This window comes from Bombus flavifrons, chromosome 6, assembly GCF_040668555.2.
Source record: "Bombus flavifrons isolate JBK064 chromosome 6, iyBomFlav1_principal, whole genome shotgun sequence".
NCBI lineage: Eukaryota > Metazoa > Arthropoda > Insecta > Hymenoptera > Apidae > Bombus > Bombus flavifrons.
In genome coordinates this window covers 7,180,299-7,202,622 of record NC_138447.1, presented here as the reverse complement: position 1 = coordinate 7,202,622, position 22,324 = coordinate 7,180,299, and the positions used below count along the sequence as shown (strand labels likewise).

Here is a 22,324-nt window from a genome sequence, read left to right as displayed (position 1 = left end):
TCAACAACCAGCCGAAAATTCTTCGTAAAGGGGCGCGAGAGGGGCTGCGCGCGAGCCGCGTGTTTCAAACTTGCCAGTTTCTCACCGAATTCCGGAAAGTTTCGCCTCTTGTTAGCGCTCTCACGCGGCACCAACCAAATCCCCGCTTACTACGGGCTTGCAACGTGAGATAGCGAGCTGCAAACTTTCGTCAAACCTTCTCCAATCGATTCGAACGATTACACTCGCGTTAGCTTTTTACGAGCACGCGTCGTAAAGGCGCGTCGTAAATATCGCATAGGCACGGTAGAAACGTTGCTGGCGGAGAACAACGGAGGACAAGTCCGCGTGGAGATTCGCGTCCGACGCTGCGTCGTCCGTCGAAACGCTGTATCCGTTGAATGCGTACGCGCGAACAAAATTGCAACCGATCGGACGTCGATCGTTTTCAGCCAACGCAACGGCGAGATTTTGCGGGTTCGCACGCTTCGCGCTTTGAACGTACGATAGATTTACGAGAAACGCAGCGCGTTTGAGCTCGCGCTCGTCCGTAACAACCGGCACTGCTAATCGTAAATGCTACCATTACGCGTTATCGAGGGTACGCGTGATCTCGCGTCGACTGACGGCGATTTTCATCGATCGAGAACCGATCTGCGATCGAGGAAGACGCTCGACGACGAACACCGAATTCTACGTTCTTGATAATCGCGTATTTCTTTCGGCGTCGTTCAACGTGTCAAGAAAATAACAGTTTCTGTCGCGTTGAACGGCCACGCCACTTCGACTCTGCAATCAACGCGTTAAGTCGTTAACCGTGCAGTTCCTGAACGACAAACTCGTATAATCGTGGAATCAAAGGTAGCGAGGACAAGTGGATCTCGGTTGGACACGTTTCGTTTGCAAGAGAAACGAACGAATTCGACGTTCGTTGAATTATCGGCTGTTGGAGGATCGGAATAGCGCGTGTCGATTCATTGGTATTATTCATGAGAGCCTAGTATTATGGCTAAAAAATTCATTATACATAATATTTCATCAGTCATGAGAACATACAACGATAATGAATTTTTTACGTAGTTTCGGCTTAGTTTGTAGAGTAACATTATAAATAAACTGTAGATGTTTATTCGAGTTCTTAGAAACGCAACCAAGGCATTAGATTCCAAGTAGAGATTTGTTTTTGTTCGTCCTTGTACGTTACACGTATCTCGTAAGTTTGCGTACAATCGAGTTTCTCACAAGATCCGCGTTTTAGCCATAACTTGATCAACCATAAAACCGAAACCGCAGCACGACCCTTGGAAAAATGGAAAAATACGTGACCGAATATAAATTCGCAGAATTTTCATTTTCATCGCTGATTTTAGGGTATACGACGTTAAGTTGTACTTTGTATTTTCTATAAATACGCCATATTATACAACGATCTTCGTTCAAACCTCGTTCGAACGTTAACGTTCAACTTTTTTAGGTGTGAAGATACGAGCGTGCTCGTGTGTACTTTTCCATACAACCCAATGGACTGTTAAAACGCGCGTGGAACACACAGGCGAAAAAACGAAACTCGCTGGTTTGCGGCAAGTCTGATTAAAAAATGACCCGTTCTTTAATGTTGGCTCGTATAGTATAAAATCGAAACACAGGCTGCGATCGTCCTTTGTAAAGGCACGGACAGACATTACACACGTTGCAAGCAGTGCGCATTCGCGCACCTTCGTGCGTACAGACGAAACGTACATGCAAGTGCTATTTGCGCGTTCGATGCACGTTTTCCCCGTGTCGCTGTACGCGTATGCGTGTCATCGCGTGAAGCGACGCGCGTCATTACACGCTAACCACGCACTGTCTTTCGTTCTCTCATTGTCCGTCGTTGGACAAAGAAAAGAAGATCGCGTGTCGTAATTTTGGCAAGTCTGTCGTTCTTTTCGCGTTCCTCTGTTTCTATCGCTGTTGTCCTTCGCGTTTTTCCGTTCCTATCGTTCGCGAAGAGGAAGATGGAATACGAAAGAGTCTCGGCGACTCGATTACCTCGTCTCGGTGGAGAAGTTCCAAATTTTTTCGCTTTCACGGCCATGCGTTTAATTTACGTTTCGCAGCGAAGCAAGTGGCGAGGAAGAAAGTTGCGGGACGAATCTTAAAATTCAGTGACGAGCATAATTAAACGAACGTTGCGTAATATCTGGCAAACCACTGGTGTATTATTGTATTAATTTATAAAAAGTGTGTTTAATTATTCAGATCGTTATAACTCCCTGACCGGTGGTGGCAGGCGAATCTACTCCAAAAAGCAGCGCCGTCGTACCGCGATGCAATTAAAGTCAAATGTAAACTGATAGGGACGCTGTTACACGAAACTTCGAGGTAATGATTACGCGAACCGTTGTAATTTATTACCGCGTATGTTCGTTATTCTCAATTGTAACGTAATTCGGTAATACGGCCTAATTGCGGTCTTAATAAGACCGAGTCTGCTACTGTCTTCCACGTGATTTCCACCTCTTTTCTCTTCTCTTCTCTTCTCCTCTCTTTTGCTATCGTAATTTCAAAAGCGGCGAGCGTAAAGCAAGAATTCATTTTTCCACGTTCGTGTAGTGGCCGAAACACGCTATGTCCTTGCTCGGTCCGTACCGAAACCGGTTCATCGAGCATATTTATATCGCCAACGTTTCTTATTTCGTGCGCTGTATCGCAGCGTTAACAGATAAGGCGATCGTCTAAACAGAGGATAACTCGAACGAACGGTACACCCGAACGTATGCAACGGTTAAACATTTCCGTTGTAAATACCTTTTCGCAATTTGTTTCGCGTTCGATAAGCAGGATGACTCATCGAACGCTCGTTATCGCGTTCCTTGCCAAATGGAGCTCGATACGTTTCTCATTAACGCTGGAAAATGCCGCTTTCCTACGTTTCGCTTTTTTTTTTCTTTTTTTCTTTTTAACATTTTCTCCTGAAATTACGAGGATACAGCGATCCGCCGAGAACAGGCAGTTTGGAGAAATTGGCTAACGATAATCGGCGAAACTACACGTATCCTCGTAGTTGTTTGTGTTTCGTTTGGCCGATGCGTCGACGACGAGCTTTTCCACGGATATTATTCGTCGCGTTAGAAAGTTTGACAAGTTTACGCTTAAAGAAGACGGTTTACCGGTACAGTGCGACTCGGATCTTTTAAACGCTCCTTATTCGAACCTCCAACGTGTACAAGACATTGAACTGGAAGCGTATTATTTAGCAGAAATTTAGCATGCGGCATAAACGGCTATCTAAAGTATATAATAAGCCTTAAAAGTAGTGGCACTGTATATCGAAGCTTATTAATATAATGAATATAATTGGCTGTTTAAACAATTTTATCACTTCTTCTAGAAAATGTATACTTGCACCAAATATCTTCTATACTTTCCGTTCAAACTACCATACCATTTCTTTTTATTTACCGTGTTAATTAAAATTTCAAAATATTTTAGAGATCATCGACGATCGTGCGTATTCGTAACAAGTTCCTACGAGCGCGGAAATACCGTAATTCGCGTAACCGTAATTCCTTTAATCGAGGTCCTATCGTATGTAAAAACGGAAAAGAAGAAGGACGAGACGGAGGATGTGTCAGGCACCGTGAAAGCACTGCGAGTTCTCGGTGTTTACGAGCATTTCTCAAATGTTGCGACCCGCGTTGCTTACATCGACTTTGTCGAGACGAAAAGGTCGAAAGAGCGAAAACCGTGGAGAAGCCGGAGAAGCCCGAAACGCGGCGAACGCGCACGACGTATTCTCTGCTTCGACATCAGCGAGCTGCACCTATGCGTGGATGATTATCGAAAGAAGAGAAGAAGGGGAAATAGTGGTAGTAGTAGTGGTAGTAGTAGTAACAGTAGTAGTTGTAGTAGTAGTAGTAGTTGTACTGGTAGTAGTAGAAGTAGAAGTAGAAGAAGAAGAAGTAAGGAAAAAAAGAAACTGTTCGGCGGGTTGGTACGCGAAGGAAACCGTAGGTAATCGAGCGAGCAGAAACGCTGACGCAGATAAGGGAAACCCTTACGACCGCTTCTAGTGCGGCAGCTATTTACGAGCGGTCTCGGTCTGCTCCGATGGAAGAACCAAGGTGTTCGCGCTGGTCACCGGATCACAAATCCGAAAATTCCGTGGCTCTGGCAAATTTTCATCCCTTTACTTTATTCTCCGTGTCCCAGAATCGTGTTCTTTGGACACCCTTCCAATTAACCCTAGCTGCATCCTTCCCGATCATTTTCCACCAAATCGTTAGTTTCTCATGGGTAGAAATTTTTCCAAGTCGAACACGGCAGAATCGTTATTGATAAGCGAGACTTCTCGTTTCGATCGACGAACTCGTGACGAAATCAGTCGTATCCAAGATTAGACTATCTTCGAGAAAGCAATAAGAGAATGGCCTTTATTTTAGATATAATCGTAACGGAACGTAAATATCCGTAAAATAATTACGAATCTCTCAGTTACATGCCGATTATTCCTCTAAAACGTAGAAAATTCGACCGAGACGTAACAAATTCGAGGATCGTGGCAGGTTCGGTCGTGCTTTTCGTACAGTTTATGTGATTCGTCACACCCTTCGTAAAACCCTTTCGTAGACACTGAAATGGCGATAAAATTTTGCTAAAATCTAGAGATGCGCAACGTCGCAACGTAATTTATTCGGCATTCGATTCGCGATTTCCAAACCGTCGACCGAACTCGTTAACGATATTATGTAACGGAAGAAGCTTCGACGTATCGAGCGTTGGCGAATCCGCGGATTCTTTTTCGATTCCACTTCCTTTCGAGCGTTGAATGCGTAATCGCTGCTCGAGTTTTTGCGATTCTCGAGTTCGCGAAGGTTACTCGTAAAATTCACGCACGTCGTTACGCGCTTTCCGTTGAGGATGCCAAGGTTGCCGCGAAATCGCGTACAACGCGTAACTCGGTTGCCAACAGAATCGCCGGATCGTTCGAATTTCTCGCTCGTTCGTTACGTTGTACCCGCACCGTGTCAAGAAAACGGAGACGGAACGGTTCTTGTTCTCCGAGCTTTCTCGTCGATACGCGCTGCTGCCGTTGAACGAAAATACCAAAGACACGTATCGCCCCGAGAAATGTTCCTGTCGACCGAGTCCGCGACCCGTCTTTTTTTAACGAGTCCCACGATATTTCTTTTTCCTCCTTCTTCTTTCTTTTTTCGCAACCATCGCCGATACGGACCTCGTGCATCGCTCAAGTTGGTCGATTTTGCAGGACTCGAGAGAAAAAGTTCTAATCCGGCAACGCTGGCCTCCGAGCGAGAACAGACCGGTACAGCTTGATAAAAATAAATTTGCGCCCGGAATAATCACGGAGCTCCCTAGAGATCCGTATGGTCGGTGTCTTAGGTGCTGTTTGGCGTAGCGAGACCGATACGTAGCGCGTTATGCGTTGTGCGTGGTACCCGATGCGTAGTGCGTTCCGATCCCGGAGAAGTCATTTTTCCTCCATAACGGCCGGAACATCCACGTTACAGCGAATCGCCAAAAATCTGCTGCAACAGACGACGGCTATTCGCGTTCCGTGTGCTCTTCGCTTTCCAAGCTATCGCAAAGCTAACGCTCCGATCGAAGATGTTTCGCGCGACTTCCCAAACGGACGCAAAATCGATCTTCTAGGTTTGTCATTGCTCGATCTTCTTGGCGACGCGGTTTCCCTTATCATCGATCGTACGACGCGATGCTTTTTCGAGCGGAGGACCGGCCACCGCGGCGACATCGCTGTCGTCGTCGTCGTCGTCGTTCTATCTTCCGTTCTACGGAACGAGTCACTCGAACGGGTCCTCGACTTTTGAAAAGACGCGTATCACGAACGTTGTGGAACGCGTTGCACGAACGAACAACCGGTGGAAGAGGAGAGAGGCGGAGAGCGGGAAAGACGCGTGTTACGAAACCATAGCCTGCGAGAACCGAAGGAGGAGAAGAGGAGAGCAGAGCCCGTTCGACGAGCTCTCTTCGTGCGGCCGTTTGTGTTCTATCCTCCTCCTCCTCCTCCTCCTCCTCCTCCTCGTCCTCCTCCGCCGCCGCCGCCGCCGCCGCCACCGCCGCCGCCTCCTCGTTCTCCTCTTCCTCCTCCTACCTTCCCTCCTGCCGCCCCCGCCACCCGTCCCCTTGTGCCCCGCGTCCTCCTCGGCCGTCTCTTCTTCCGTTCCCTCACCTCCTTCCCTCCTTCCCGTCTTTCGCATCCACCTTCCTACTTTTCCTTCTCTCGCTCGTTTATTCCCTCTCCGCCTCTTTCTTCCTCTTTTGCCGCGTTACTCGCTTCTCTCCTTTCCGTCTCCTACCCTCCTTCCTACCTCCGGCTCGCCGTTTCCACCTCGACGTTTGCTTCGGGCTAAAATAAAAACGCGAGGGAGATAACCGTGTGCGAGACGCGAGAGAAAGGAGAAGAGTGACGGAACAAGGAAGAGGGAGGGAGAGAGAGAGGAACGGCCGAACGCGTACACGTACGGAGAAGAAAAGAAAGAACGGACAGAGTGTAAAGGCGCGAAGGAGTGGAGAGTAAAATGATCGGCGCGAAGGGAAGGAAGAGACGACGGAGCTGGAGAGGAAGGTAACGCGGACGAACCGAGCATACTCGAAGGAAGAAGAACGAACAGAAGAAACGCGAGGCGAGGAAGAAAAAAGAAAAGAAAAAAAGGAGCAACGGACGCGCGAGGAAGCAGAGGAGAACCAGTCGAGACACGGGGTTAGGGTTTCGCGTCGCTCGGAATGCGATTTACGCGCGTTAACTCTAAAAGTCATGCACGTCTCGTCCTTACGTTCCTTTTTTTTTCTCCTTTCCTCTTCCTCCGCTTGTCCTTTTATTCTGGTCCACTAGGCGGGAAACGATCTAACCGATCGGCCGCCACGCTCTCCTCCTCTTTCAAAACGCATGCCGAGTGTTTTTCCGCGTTTCGACTACGTGCCGCGAATATCGGAGACTCGGCCGTGAACGAGACGTACTCGCCATTCCATCGCGATTTCCCGAAATCGCGAATTCTCGACAGACGCGCGCGACTATCAGCCGCGTCGATCACGACTGCTGCGTCGTTCGTGTAATAACGCTCCCAGGTAATTAGAATCCTAGTCCGTCGAAGAATAATTGCCGTGATTGCGCCAGCCTCGATGCCAGCGATCGAGTTAGCCAAGACTGGGCTGCGACGTTAGGTTCCACGCGAGCTGTAACAACGGACGTTCCGACCAATTCCAAAATCAAAATGCACACTACTCGAAAGAATACGCGAAAGAATCCAACTGCAGCTCCGCTAGTCCAACGCCGACAAAACGAATCGAGGATCGGCAAGACTCTGTTAGCAACGTTGTACAGTCATCGAAGTTGCGACGCCAAGTCCAAAGTGGTCAAACTCTCCGTAGAACTTTAAACTCTGACTCGTCACGCGTCACGTATTTACACTATTTACATAGAACGCGTCGACCGTCTCCTGTTCGTCGTTCACGATTCCAGCCTTATTCGCTCTCTACCTCCAGCCAACTCTTCGAACCTCGGATCGCGCGTGAATGCGACAACCTTCGTCGCGTATCTTTATCGCGGTGCTACCCTGGACGCGGTGCACGAGCAAGCTTTGACCGAACGTGTCCGTGTAAAGTTCGTCCTTGGTTGGCACGTTCCAATCGTTCGTTACACTCGGGGGAGGAGGACGCTTCGCTTTTTTTCTAAGAGAAACGTTAAACGGTGTTAAATTACCGTGGCAAAGAATACGGCTTTGTCGAAGCCGATTCTCGGATACCTGGCTCTCGTAGGCCATTCATGTATTCCGAACTTATGGAATACATGAATAACTTGGACGAGAGCGACCGGCAGCGAGTCGAAGGAAGTGAGCGGACTACGAAGAAAGAGAAGGCAGACTACTGATCCGAGAAGGAGGCTCGATCTTATCGATAAGGTCGATTTTTATCGGTGAAACACGATTTATCCGCGACACGTGACCGCGTTCGCGTTCTCTCTACTCTTGTTGCTCGCGTCCGAGGAGCGTAGGTGGCAGCGATGAAATCGTTTACCATATCTTTCTCGCGTTATCCACGCCAAAACACGTCCTTCGGCCACGTGGCTTCGTTTACCTTCGTATCTTTCGATTGTTGCTGTGCCGAGACCGCGACCGCGACCACGACCGCGATCGCGCGTTCGTACCACCGACTCGCAATTTCCTCGTCGTTCCTTCCCTTCGATCCTCCGTAGATACGAACAACGATAATCTGCCAGATCTACGTTACGCGGAGCTCGCAGCAACGAGTGCAAGTCCGATCGACTCTACTGGGTTAGACACACGGACTTTGATCTCACACGCGTTTTCCGCTGTAGTATGGACGCTATTAGTAGATTGCGGTTATCGGTTGATTTACGTTTACGGGAGAAATCCTGCTGTTCTTCTCGCTTCTTTATCGAGTTTCTATCCGATACTTACACCACACGGGTATTTGGAAATTATCCGTATCTTAATAATATCCGTTGATATCGGATCGTATGTAGCTAGACAGAGTGGAAAAAAACAGCGGGGCTAGAAACGTATCGAAAAAGAAAAAATATACAGATACAGACCGGAAGCAAAGTGTCCTCTATAAAACTTATAGAGGAAGTTTCTCTACTTAGCTTTGCATTATCTCTTTGGAAAGGTTCGAGAAAATAGGAATTTGACAAAAAAAATTCGCCACTTAATCGTTAACTGATACGCGATTGTATTTGCGTGAGCGAAGCAAACGGAATATTCCTTTTACCTCTGCCTCGTCGTTCCTAGTCCTGTTTTCCACTGCGCGTAGTAGCGTTCGATACTATACCGTTCGTCGCTTGGAAGACACTCGAAAGGAATGCAGATCCGATTGGTCGTTTATCATAAACTCGATGCAATAATAAAAAACACGCGTATTGCTAAAAGTTTCACATCTACAAAGTTTTTACACATCTACAAACTCTCAAAGCTTTGTTTCTGAAAGCATCAAAATTCATAAACACGCTGCTTGCCAGAGAATTCGGTGTTCGATGGGTTTCGTTAAACGAACTCGCGCGTCGTTTCACGCGTCATCTTCCGAACGACGAACGACGTTTCGTTCGAGGCGACGCGCGTCTTCGTGCATCGGACGAAGCGAAGGGATCAAATGGATATCGGCGACTCGCGATCCCATCGAAGAATAGCGCGATGGAGAGGCGAGGAAAGTTGGCGAGGAATTTGCCGGGAAACGGCTAGAGATAGCAGATACCGGTCGAAGCAGAGAATCTAGTAGCCTTGACCTATTGGCGGCCTCGCGTCTGGTCCAAACTTCTCGCGGTTTCTCTTCGCTCCTGTTCGATTCGATTCGGTTTGATTCTCCAGAAGCCGCATCAAACGCGTTTATCGGTGTCCGTTTCCTAGCCGGACACAGCCGCTACAAGAAACTTCTTCCTCGCAAGGAAAAAAGAAACCGCACGGCTATCGGCGACTATGTTCACACGATGCGATCACCGACGGATTTAGCTACGCGTTTCGTCTTTTTTCCTTTTCTTTTTTTCTTTTTCTTTTTCTTTTTTCTCCCGATCGAGGAAAACGCTCGCTCGACTCGCGCGTTGCCTTCTACTCGGTTATCGCCGCGACATCGATCACGGTACGCAGACCGTGGTGGGAACTTCAACGACGAGATACCTCAAACAAATTGTACGGTTTAAGGAACGAGGGCACGACCGGACCTTGCGCAACGAATACAAATGCTACCCTGTCCCTTCGTGGCGCGTGACGAAATTCATAAAAAGCCTGAGAGGTCGAGACCCAAGGGTGGAACCGCGGCCATGAGACGGAGAGACAGAGACGGAGAGAGAGAGAGAGGAGACGCTCCTATCGACGACAACGCGATAACACGTTCGTGGGAAAGGCTGTGACGAAATTGAAGGATTCGCACGGTGCGACAGAGACCAAGTCGTCGTCAAGGAACCGAAGATTTTCGAGCCACGATCCTTCGATCGTCTCGGTTCCAACTCGAACTTCTCGTTGGCGATCCGACGGCGACCGTGGATCTTTCAACTTGTTTCCTTCTGTAGCGCTTTTGCTCGCGCTATCGTTGCTCCGTGACAACGGACGATCGCGATACGCGTTACTCCGAAGACAAAAAGTGGAATTTCACGTGGAATCTGGTCTGTGTCGCTGTGTCGTCACCGTCGGAACGCGGATTCGGCCTCCGATTCTCAACGGAGATCGGTGCGAAAGTCTTCTAGACGCGTGATTGATACGTTCGGCGGTTAAAACGGTAGGCGAGCGTAACAGAAGTAAAGACAGCGAAAGGTTTCGCGTATATAGGAAACTTACAGTTTGTAGTGGTGCTGCATGTGATGAGCCAAATGCAGGTCGGCAGGATGTTGTTGAAGTTGTTGCTGCTGTTGTTGTTGCTGTTGTTGTTGCGGGTGCATAGCCTGGTGATGATGTGTCTGCGGGGGATCCAGGCTAGAGGCACCCAACAGGGTGGCGCTCTCCCTAAATAGCGTTGCCACCTGCATCCTGGCTGATTATCGGCCGCGTTTCCGAGCGAATAACCGCGTATTTGTCTGTCCGCGAACGAGTCACGTCCTTGCGAGATCCGATACCACTTGCACGGTATCACCGGTAGTGGTTGCCGACGGTTTTGCCAGTCTTTGAGAGCAGCACGCTTCCTGGCGTCGAACAACGTCGGGATACTCGGGATCGCGAGGTTCGAGAGAAAGATTGGAAGGGTCGATAGACGGACAGGTAGACAGGTAGGCAGGCAGTCGGGTGGCGGACGGGTATGCGGGCAGGCAGGTACAGGCAGACAGGCAAGCAAGCGAGCAAGCAAGCGAGCAAGCAAACTGACAGACAGGACCGCTCTCCCCGACGGCTTCGCGGAGAGAACGCGAGCCGTCGGCAGGGTAACGCGAGTAGAAAGAACGCGCGCGATCCCGCGTGACTAATATGCTCGCACCAACACTCACTACTACGGCACTGTGTGTCACCCTGCGTTGAACGTAAACTGTCGTACCGTCGCGACGACGGGACCGACGGCGAGCCCGGTCGGTCGCCGACGACGGTCGCCGGCAAGGAGGCGAGACGGACGACGACGGATCCGGCGGCGGCGATGGCGGCGGCGATTGCCGCGTATTCGAGCGGATTCGATCGAGATTCAATCGAGTCCTCTCGTGCTGCTCGTCCTCCGGTTACCGCTCGTGATCCTCCTTACCACCATCGTCATCGTCCTCCAGGATATCCGACGGTCGGTCTCGGGAGCGCCTCGATCCTCCGTCGGGCAGCTGTTGACGTCGGCTCGGTGTATCCAAAGCCGAGGTGTCGCAAGGGCGAGAAAGAGAGAGGGAAAAACGAACCGCTGTCGTTAGCCGGACCCACGGTGTCCAGCTGTGTCGATACTTTTGGCTGCAGACCTTTTCGAGAGACGCTGCTCTCTCGCGGTTTTCACCCGCACGCGGCTACACGTGACCACCACAACTGCGATGGTTCAGCCAGCCGAGTATCCCTCTCGGCCGAAAACTTTCTTCTCTTCGAGTTTCTCCTGTTCCGCGTTGCCGGTTCTCGGTCGACCCTCTCGCGTCTCCTCTCGCGTCTCCTCTCGTTTGGTCTCGTCGTCTTCGACTCTCGTTTCTTCGCTCGCAATGCCACTGCACGGTTTGCTTTGCTCGGCCTCCTCAAGACGCGCCGACCAAAGAAAAGGCTACTCGACTCGATTCTCGCGACGGATCCGTTCCGTCCTCCACCATCTCTTTCACTCCTCGTCCGTTTCCTCGCTCTCGCTTCTCTTGCTCGTTCGCTCGCGGCAAAGCGGTCTCGTCCGAGGGATTCGCGTTCGCTGCACCCACGCCCCGGACGATAAAGACGGCACAATGTTTTCTCTTTTTTTCCTGTCTTCCGCCTTTCTCTCTCGCTTGCTCGCTCGCTCGCTCGCTCTTTTTCTCCCTCTCTTGCCTCTTTCTCCGTTTCACTGGACGAGCGTCGATGGTTCGTTCGGTCGTCTCGCCAACCGGACGACTCGTCGCGTTATTTCGCTCTCGATAACGCAACGACGTGTACGGCTCCTAAACCTCGGTACGCTGCTCCACGATACGACACTCCACCACAAACGCGCCTTCTCTTCGTCTCTTTTCTCTCCTTTGTCTTCGGTGTCCGACTCTATCCCGTTTCTATCTCCTTTCTCTATCCTTCGCTGTATACGCCTTGCTCCGTATTCGTTTCGACGAGAAGTCTACTGTCGCGTAAACATTCGTCCACGCACACCACGGATGTTGAAACCGCGGCAGCAAGAGTCGGCGCCGCACTGCTTGGCCGTGTCGCTGGTTCGGTCGCTCGAGCCGCGAGGTTCGTGCGTTTCCGACCTCCATCGACTACGTTCGGTCTCGCTCGGTTTCAGAGCCTCCCGCCGACCGCGTCGGCGGCGGCGGCGGCGGCGGCGGCGGCGACGACGACGACGACGACGGCAATGACGACGACGACGACGACGACGACGACGACGACGACTACGAAGACGACGACGACGAAGACGACGACAACGACGACGACGACAACGACGACGACGACGACGACGACGACGAAGACGACAAAGACGGCAACGACGACTACGTTGCTGGTATCAATAACGGTAGCAACGGCGATATCTGTGCCAGCGACGACGGATACGATTACGACGATTACGATCGTTGCTAGCAACGTCTGTGAAATTTCTACATTTGTCTCGTCCTCTTCTCGCCTCTCTCCCCTCTGTCGATCGTTTCTCTCTGTCAGGTGTAATAGACGCGTTCGCGTTCGCGTCCGCGTTAACCAACGCTAATCGATATTCGACGATCGACGATAAATCGAGTCACGCGACTTTGATTGGTCAAGAGGAATCGATCCTTGGCTCTCGGTGCAATTATTTGCCTTACTGAATTTCCAACGGTTCGCAGTTTCATCGTACAGACGTAGCCAAGAGAAAGAACATATTTGGTCGAATCTGCGTGTATTCCGATACCGACAGCATTATACAAATTACGCGACAACATCGCGATTGCTGGAATGTCGTAACCGAATCCTTCGGGACGAGTAACTCGCCAGCTCGTATCCTTTTCTCGACGCACCGATGGGCGCGACTCCTTTCGACGCAAAGCAACGGCCTTTCGAAACTGCCGCGTACCATCGAACCAGTCGTGCTAATTGACCGCGACCTGCCACCGCTATCTCGCTAAAGCGACCTCCGAATTCGCCTTCGAACTCGAAGAAATCGCAAGACGCATCGAAGAGAGACGATGGCGCGAAACCGTTCGAGTTTTCAAGGAATCGCGACCTCGAATCTCGAAAGAGACGCGTCGACCCGCTACGCAGTTGCCGCGAGTCTCGTAGATTCCGCGGGGAAAATCGATCGGCGTTATCGATCGAAAGGTCGCGCGGCTCGACCGGCCGTTGCGTTGGTTGGCCGATTTCCTGCCAGTCTAACAGGCTCGCTGGCCAAGAGCCTGGCCGCGGCGGCGGCGGCGGCGAGCCGTGCGCGCGGCTTGCGCTCCCAGCGTTTCACCGTAGCTGCATGCACGCGTCGAAACGCGGCTCGGTGCACGCGTGTCCGTGTAACGCGTGCAATCCATTCGACCGAGTCCGCCGTGAGGGTGTAGATCGGAGTGGGAAGGCGAGCGCGAGCGCGACTGTACGCGAACCCGTGTGGGTGAGAGAGCGCGCGCGAACCAGGGTATATCGCCGAGAGGCTGAGTGCGAGACAGAGAGACAGAGCGTTGGAGAAACCGAGATAGCTTCGACGTATATAAGGGCACGTACGCGTACACGTATGCACGACCGACTGCCATGGCGGTAGTGGTGTATGCGGTGACCCTGCCGCGATGTAGGTGGATGGGTTGCCAGGGCTGTACCGAGAAACCCTGTGTCGACGTTCCTCTCGGCCCCTCGAGAACCTATATCTTTCAACGAATTTGTTCGCTCGCGTCTCGATTCGAAACGTCCTGGAATTTCCATTTCGATCGCTTCGAACGATACGAAGCGAGATGATCCAACGGTTCATACGCCGATCTACGGTGAACCGTTTTCGATTCGGGGCAAGTGGCGCACGCTCCGATCGAAAGTCGCGCGATTTCGCGCAAACTCGAAACACCGTTGCTCGATTCGCCATTTAAACGATTGACATCGAAGCGAGAATCGAGTTTTACTGTTGTTTCTTGGAGAGAGGGCAAGCAAACGAATATTTAACGAGACGCGTAGTAACAGGTAGTAGAGAGAAGGTAGACAGACCATCGTACCGGTTTACGAACGGAAACGAAACGAACGCTCGTTTCGCATGATAGATACGATAGGCGGCGATAGTTCGATCGCGCGCCGATATCGCACGTGTGGCGCGCGCGATCTCTTTCGTCGATCGTCGCGGTAAAAATAATGTCAAAGTCAAACTCCTTAACACGCTCCTGTTTCGAGTAGCCGCTTCATGTATGTGTGTGCGCGTGCGATGGCCAATCGTACGTATATAGATACTAGCAGGTCGCAGCGTGAGCGTGAGCGCGACCGAGCGAAAGCAGCGGGGTCGAGGGTGGATTTCACGCAAAGCCGAGCGAGCGAGAGGGAACTCGTTGCGCGCCACTCGATGAAACGAGAGACGAACAGATCGCGACCAAGCGGGAAACGCTCGTACAGACCGATCCTCGAAACAGAAAGAGAACTACCGCTGGGGAAACGAAAGGAGGCTCTCGCGCGCGCGATAGACAGAGAGAGAGCACAACGCCTGCTGCGATCAACCCATCCTTCGCGTAGAAGGAGCGACGAAGAGAGAGTAAAAGAGAGGGGCAGAGAGCAGGAGGGAAGGAAAAGACGATACCGTCGTCGAAGCTCACGCAAACACGCTCCTGGCCGAGCTCGCACACCGCTGCCTGCCAGACTCCCACCACGCGAACTTTCGGAAAAATCAATAGAATACAAGAAAAGCCCACGCTGCGCTAGGCGAGTGGAGCCCTCTCTTCCTCGTTCTTCCTTCTCTTTACAGGTCCCTCCTATTCTCTTCCTTCCTTCCTTCCTTCCTTCCTTCCTTCCTTCCTTCCTTTCCTCCTTCCCTTCTTCCTTCTTGCCTGCCTGCCTTCCTTCCGTGCTTCCTTCCTTCCCTCTGTTTCCCTTCTTCCTTTCGCCTCCGCGGTTCTCTGTTTGTACTCGCTTACTACTCGCCGGTCGCGTCCAGCACGCAAACACGAAACGCTTGGCGATGCTCTGCGTCCGACCCAACAACCAAGATAAACGGTTTGCCTGAAAAAATCGCGAACAGAGAAAAAGCAGCTGACGGAGCCAGCCGCACGTGTGCGATCGACACGAATCTCAGATCGACCAAATTGTCCGCTCTACCGTGAGTTTGCACCGAGTTGCGCATTACCCGTATAAAACCTTCCCTGTCTCTCTCTCTTTCTCTCTCTCTCTCTCGCTCGCTCGCTCGCTGGCTCTGTCTCTGGCCCGCATTTTTCCACTTTTTTTGGAAACGAGACGTTCATAGAGACGTTGTTCTGTAGATTTTTCTTTAGTTTGGCGAAAAGTACTTTTCCTACAGTTATATAGCAGTTATGGTAGTAATAGCGTAGATACGATGTAAATAAACAAGGCGAACTGAGTAATGCAAATTTGATATAAATGTAGTATAAGTGGGAATGGAGCAAGTAATTCGAAAACGATAGAAACGCGCAGCGTAGACAGCAACGCGCAGGGGTTTCGATGGAGAGTGGAAGGAAGGAAGGCCGCATAGAGAGAGTGGAAGTTGGTTGGGCGAACGATTGCGCGGTGCATGGATCTCGATCCGTGTGCACCTTCTGCGATCCAAACGGAATCGTAGCCTACCTCGTACTAAACGGAACTGACCCAGCTTCGTGGCTTTGTACCCTTCGTTGATCCGTCTGTCTCTTTTTCTCTGCCAGTCACTCGATCCCTCGCTCGCTCGCTCGCTCTCTCCCCTCTCTTTCGCTGCTTCTTTTCATCTTTGTCCGGTATTGCCGGTGCACGAGGCCTCTCTCTCTGTCCTTCGCCCCTTGACATTCTCCCACCGCCGACGAGACACCCTCGAGAAGTTTCAATTTATACTGAAAGTCGTCATGACCGAATCTACAAATACGTACACTCGCTCGCGTTCCTAGTCCATTCATATCAGCTGAGTGCACGTAAACGTTACCGTATCGTTCTTGGTCCGTGATCGCGTACGAGCGGTTCGTCGAACCGCTCTGTATTTTCTGTCACGCTGTTCACTGTGCCGATCGAAATCTCTTCTCCATCGCGACGAACAAGATTTTTCGAAAAACCTTGGGATCGTATCCTTGGCGCGTTAATCGACGTTTCGTGCGGTCCGAGCGAAAAAACCTCTCGCGTGAGATCGCTACGCGGATCCAGTCACGCGACATCGAGAATACCGTGCGGCTAAGAACGCTACGCAGGATCGCGTGCGCGAGATTCCCAAGCTTCGAGTATCTTTGAAAACACCTAACGATACGTTTAATCGTCACGGCACGGTGAACGGCGAACAGTGAACGGCGCGAGTCGACAACCCAGCCGACCATTCTATCTCTCTCTCCCTTGAGAATCGTTCGCCTTCCGTTTACATCGGCGAGCAAACCAACTCTAGTTCCAGCTTCTCACATCGTCGCCCTAGTCACCGTCTGTTTGCGTTACGAGGCAGACTGTGTAGAGTTTCGCGTGGTGAAATGTTCGCGCGCCATCCAACCCACGATCGGAGAACCGTAGTCGAAGACTCGGGCCTCAACTTCGAGTCGGAGTCGCCGAATAGACAGGCAGAGGAGGAAAGGTGGGAGGTAGGCGACAATGTCGGTTAAGGAGGCCGAGAGGCCCGTTAAAGAATCGAGAACGTGGCCTCCAACGAGCCGACTGCGAGTGGACACGACCTGGCGGACAATAAAATAAGCGAATCAGCAGGTCGTTGTCGTAATTCTGGCTACGTCACTGGTACTACCCCTCTACACTCGACAGAGGGTCGTGTACCCTCGCGTAGAGGGGGATAACGGCGGCGGGAGAGTGGCGCGGAGCGGCGCACAGAGAGAGCGAGGGAGAGAGAGAGAGAGAGAGAGAGAGAGAGAGAGAGAGAGAGTGAGGAGAGCAGAGGAGAGGAGAGGAGAGGAGAACATGGGGTGAGAGGCGCGCACGGGGCTAGGCAGGAGGGACAGCGGTGGTGAGAGGAACGCGCGGAACGCTTTATGAATGAATGTTTCCACGCCAAGTGTGGCGAGAGAGCGAGAGAGGCCCCCGTGTGTCCCGCGTGTAAACACAATAATACCGACGTTTCCATTCATCAGGTCGACCCCGGCAAAGCATGCCGCGACCTCGAGAAATGCCTTTCGAGGCGCCACGTGGATCGCATACCCCTCCCTAACCCTCTACCCTACCCTCCCCCTCTTCCTCTCCCTCTCTTTCTTTTTTGTTACCAACCCTCCGCGGTGCTGTTTCAAACGCGATTTCAATCTTTCCTGCTCGTTTCATCGCGCTATCTTCTCCGTGCCATCGCCGTAGATCTCGGGCGCCGGCTCGCGCGCTCCATCCGTCCTGCTTTCTATTGTACCTGTGCCGAAATGCGTCGTCCTTCGAGGGAACGCGTTGCCGCGATCGATCTCACGCGATCTCACCAACGAAATTTCGAAGCCGAGAACCTGGAAATCCGCGAGAACGATGATCGAACGCGGCTAAAACATTCCCAGTTGTTACCCCGATGAAAGTTGCGCTTTCTAGTTCGAATTGTACGCGTGTTACAGGTCTTTGAGCGAACGAATCTACCCGGGAAGGATGCGTTGCAACGATGGGCGGGGAACAGCGTTTGGTCCATGGTATGCGCCATGGAACTGGGCTTGATATCAGACGTTTCCCGAAACAACGCGCCGTTCCACACGGTGTCGGATGAACAATCGCTCGTCCAGACCAACGCCACCGTTTCAAAGCCCTCGTTGCCCTTGGCAAATGACTGCATCGGTGCCGCGAGTAAGACCACGAAGAGTGCTCGTTTGAGATCGTCCACCAGGAGGAAACGAAAGTGCAAATTTCCATCTAGATCCAAAGCCAAATACTCGTCCATCGGGAAAGCGGTAAAGAAGAGCTCGCGCAAAGATAGAGGAGATGATGCAGCCACCGCGAACAACGACTCCAACACCGTAGATAAGTTTTGGAGGTCCCGAAAGGCGGGTCTTGACAGATCGGAGAAACGAACGAACCAAGAGTCCGAAAGTTCGGAACATTTTCTTCCTGACGAAACTCGAAACCAGCACCACCATCGAGACTCCATCGTAGCCGAACGCGACGACAATGAGAATTTGGCGAATCGATCAAATCACGCGGCAAACGGCCTCGCCATGCAAATTCACGTTCCGCAGACTCGTGCGTCCGATCAGCAAGTGTTTTACGAAAACGACGTGGCTAACTTCGTTTCACGCGACTGTAATCACACGGAGGAAAGCGATCTCTGTGCGATCACGGCGGAGATCTTGGAAACCAACGAACTCGACGCTTTTCAGACCCCAACGCCCGTCTTCGACGAGCAGAAGGAGCAAATGTTGGTCGACAACGACGAGGACGTCGTTGCACGTCGTTGCTCGAAAGAAGAATGTAACAACGAGGGTACCTCGACGACGAACGACCACGTGGAAGATAACGCGTCGATGACCGATCGAATGGAAACTGAGGATTCGTCGGAGCAACCATCGGAGAACGACATTGCCCTTGAACGGTCCGACCAAGTCGAATCGACGAGTTTCGACGATACTGATACGCTTCCTCTGGCGAAAAGAATCTCGTCCGAAAGTCGAGCGTCCAGCGAAGGCGAACGAAACAACGAAACGACCAAGCCGGTGAAAAAAGCGGCGAGAAACAACGAGTTGCGAAACAAAGGATCCAGGTGGAGCGAAGAATATTACGAGGTCAGAAGGGTTACGCGAGGATCGATGAAAATCAGCAAGGATCTTTTCGTCGGCAAGCTGGTGTGGGGCTGTTGTTCGGGATGGTGGCCAGGCGAGAATTTCAAAACTATTTCTTTCTAACATGTCCTTTCGTTCGGAAGCTCGTACTCGAGCTTCGTACTCGCGAGTTTCCTACTCGATCGATTATCGGCAGACTGGAACCTAGCGATCGGCTTACCCGATCGAAAGTTTAAACGCGTGTATAAAGCTGGAATAGGATCACGGGAATGCGCGTGACGCGATGTGACGCGATGTGACGCGACGTGACGCAACGTGACGCGACGAGACGAGCGCAATCGATGTTGCAGCTATGTCCTAAGTAAACGTTTCTATGTGATATTACAGCGTTAATTATCGATGCCGACCATGTAGGAATGTTGTCCGAAGCAGGCAAATCATGGGTTTACTGGATTGGAGAAGCTCGTATATCATTAGTGAATATATCTTTCAATTTATTTATTTTTCCTTTTTTTCTCTCTCTCTCTCTTTCTCTCTCTTCGTTCTTCTTACTCCCTTAACGGTCCAGAAAATTTGATCAAAGCCGACCAAAGACTCGTTAGTTGTACTTTGTCGAGAAATTAATCGAATATTAAATTACTCCATGTGCTTGTAACGAATAAGTGGCTGTGATACAAACGTTATGAATTTGCCGAATAACCCGGTGTGTAGTTTGATGAAACGCAAGGTATCAATTGCAACGTGACCAAACGAGACGTACGAGTCTGAGACTGTCAGAAACTGGACAGTTAAGGGGTAACGCTCTCCGCGAGCAACGGATTTTTCAAAATTGCCAACTGACATATCGGCGTTTCGTTTTAGTTGAATGAAAAGACACAGATCGAACCGTTCTCGTGCAACCTCAAGAGCCGACTAACGCAGAATTCAAACGAAGCGCGAATGCGTGTCATCGACGCAACTATGCAGGTTTTCTTTTTCCATCTTTTTCTCCCATTTTTTCTCTCTCATATTTTATTACTTAGATACGAGTTTCGCTTCAGATGTTGCGGAAATTATTGGGCGGCACTTTAACCAAGCCTTACTTCACCTGGATCGAGAACAATTTACCAAGCACGATCGAAAGTAAGTGATCGAATACGTGGGTCGTGACCCCTGCAACCAATTATTCTTAGCTGATAGATTTTTCACGCTAACGAAACGGAGAACACGCGAGAAGAACGCATTTCTTTCGATCACAAATTGTCATACCTCGCTCCTTTTAGAACGATAACGAAACCTACGATATGACAAACTTTGGTACTACACTTTCGACTTATTTTTATGCGCGTAATCGGATTCCGTCCGGTTGAACTACGATTGCGAAATAATAACAAGAGGTCGTGACTCCAAAAAAAAAAAAAAAAAAAATAAAAAAGAAAGAAATAGGAAAGTATTGCTTTAGCGCACGAACCGGTAAAACGGTCACATCGATTTGATCGTATTTTTCGTACATAGCGTTAGACGAAATCAAGTTCTACCCATATCCAGACAAGATACAACAGAGATTAAACAGTCTTAGGGAGAAGAACGCAAAAATTACGGAGAAATTCTTGCTAGACCAGAAACGTATGTTGTTACTTTCTTCATTCTTTTCTTTCCTCTTCTGTTTCTCCTCCGATGCGAATATCAATTGCTGGATTTCTTTCGATAGGCGAAAGTCAAGGGAAAAGGTTGGCTGAAAAAGCGAAAGATTCGCCGCAACGAGGCAACGTAGATTTAACGCATTTGCCGTTGAAAGAACAGAATCCGGGGATTATAGCGTGGGCTAAAATCGCCGGACACAATTGGTGGCCAGGTAATGCGCTTTAAGTTCCTTCTTTTACGAGGCTGCTCGCGGATTACGCGTTCTCTCGTACAGTTTTCAATCGTTTTGTTCTTTATTACGAATATCGATAGGATGAAATTCCACCCTGTCGTACACTGTCGTTCGTACGTATGCGACCACTTTGTTAACACGAATACTACTAAAAATACGCGAACAATGAGAAAATAATGATCGAAAGAGTTACGTACTATCGTCGCGTAGAACTACGAACGACAACGTTGTTCGCGAGTAAATACAATTTCAAGACTCCTCGAATATTTCAAGCATCTTTCGAGTATTACAAATTCACGTTTTAAACATCCCTTCGCACGTTTCCCAAACACGCTCCCTTTACGTTGCAGCGATGATTATCGATTATCGTGACTGTTGCATGCGTGAACCAAGCTTTGGTTGCCAGTGGATTATGTGGTACGGTGATTACCAGCTCTCAGAGGTAAAAATTATCGAACGTTACTAAACGTTCCATCGAAAAGGAGCCGAATATACACGTAGACTGTTACACGATTTTCATTGCGCGACAGGTGCACCATCAGTTGTTCTTGAGATTCGACAAGGGCATGGAAAAAATGCGCGACTACATAAATAATACGAAAAAGCACATATACCTCGTTGGAGTTCTCCAAGCCTGCAAGGTATTTATCCGCGTGTCGTGTCGTTTTCACCGTCTTTCGTAATCCACAAAATTCCGTTTGAACCGTTACTTTCCAATTCTTTTTTTTTTTTTTCTTCTTTTTAGGATTATTGCTCTCGTCTGGGATTCGAAACCGAGAACTGGACTGTAAACGACGCGTTGAGATATTTCGCAAGCAAGAAAGATTCCAAAGAATCGTGCGCTCAAAGAAAAGAAGATTCCGTCAAAATATACGATAAATATTCAGCTTGCATAGCCGCGAAATTGAACGAGTTGAAGAACAATGCAAATGTAGACGATGACCGGACGAATGACATAAAGAACAGTGGTAAGTTCGGCTAAATGGACACAATGTCGCGCTGTGAGTACGCGGAAACGTTGAAACATTTGTACCGACAACGTATAAGCGTTCTTATATCATCTTCTTAATGAAACTAAAGGAACGATATTTTTTAACACTTTACCGACCGATAGCCGATTAATCGGTCTTTGTCGTTGACGCTTACCTACCGATAGCCTATTAATCGGCTTTTTGTCGCCGATGATCTATCTCATTATTTGAGCAGTAATTTGTTATTTAGTACTAAGGTACCTTGCTCACCTAACCCCAATCTGCGCCTGAGCTGCTGATCGGACCGTGCGTTTGCTGTTGAACCGCTAACGGTCAGTAAAGTGTTAAGAGTGGAGATACGTGGCAAAGTTTGAATTCTCAAAATCTTGACTCGCTTACAGCGCTATCGGTCTCAGCACACCATATACGTTATGGAAAAATATCTGTTGTAAAACATAAGTATCTGTTTCGATCTAGATGACTTACGTTCTGCGATGAACGGAAACATCGCGTTGGAATCGTTATGCCTAAAGTGTCTACGAGTTGCTGAGGGTAAGACGGAAATTCATCCATTCTTCGAGGGATCTTTGTGCAAAGATTGCTCGGTAAGGTAACGCTAGTAACGCATCGATAACGTCACAGAGACCTCGT

General features: G+C 50.0%; 2 protein-coding genes across 5 annotated transcripts in view; one reads left to right on the top strand and one right to left on the bottom strand.

Moving 5' to 3' along the window:
* The window catches only part of Tdg (Thymine DNA glycosylase), a 52,282-nt gene extending 40,008 nt beyond the window's left edge, over window positions 1–12,274 (bottom strand). The window contains exon 1 of the mRNA XM_069115846.1: window positions 10,287–12,274. Coding sequence (XP_068971947.1) covers window positions 10,287–10,474 — 188 coding nt within the window. The 5' untranslated portion in view covers window positions 10,475–12,274. The remainder of the gene's footprint in view (window positions 1–10,286) is intronic.
* The window catches only part of Dnmt3 (DNA methyltransferase 3), a 60,289-nt gene that overhangs the window by 35,361 nt on the left and 2,604 nt on the right, over window positions 1–22,324 (top strand). The window contains exons 1-11 of one of the 4 annotated variants that reach the window (XM_069115843.1): window positions 15,239–16,744; window positions 17,705–18,941; window positions 19,235–19,323; window positions 19,709–19,813; window positions 19,888–19,969; window positions 20,342–20,452; window positions 20,538–20,681; window positions 21,053–21,144; window positions 21,233–21,343; window positions 21,448–21,670; window positions 22,151–22,278. In XM_069115843.1, the coding sequence (XP_068971944.1) occupies window positions 16,637–16,744; window positions 17,705–18,941; window positions 19,235–19,323; window positions 19,709–19,813; window positions 19,888–19,969; window positions 20,342–20,452; window positions 20,538–20,681; window positions 21,053–21,144; window positions 21,233–21,343; window positions 21,448–21,670; window positions 22,151–22,278 (2,430 nt within the window). In that variant the 5' untranslated portion in view covers window positions 15,239–16,636. Of the gene's footprint in view, window positions 1–15,238; window positions 16,745–17,695; window positions 18,942–19,234; window positions 19,324–19,708; window positions 19,814–19,887; window positions 19,970–20,341; window positions 20,453–20,537; window positions 20,682–21,052; window positions 21,145–21,232; window positions 21,344–21,447; window positions 21,671–22,150; window positions 22,279–22,324 lie in introns of those variants that run through there. The other 3 variants (XM_069115842.1, XM_069115844.1, XM_069115845.1) reach the window with 3 other exon arrangements.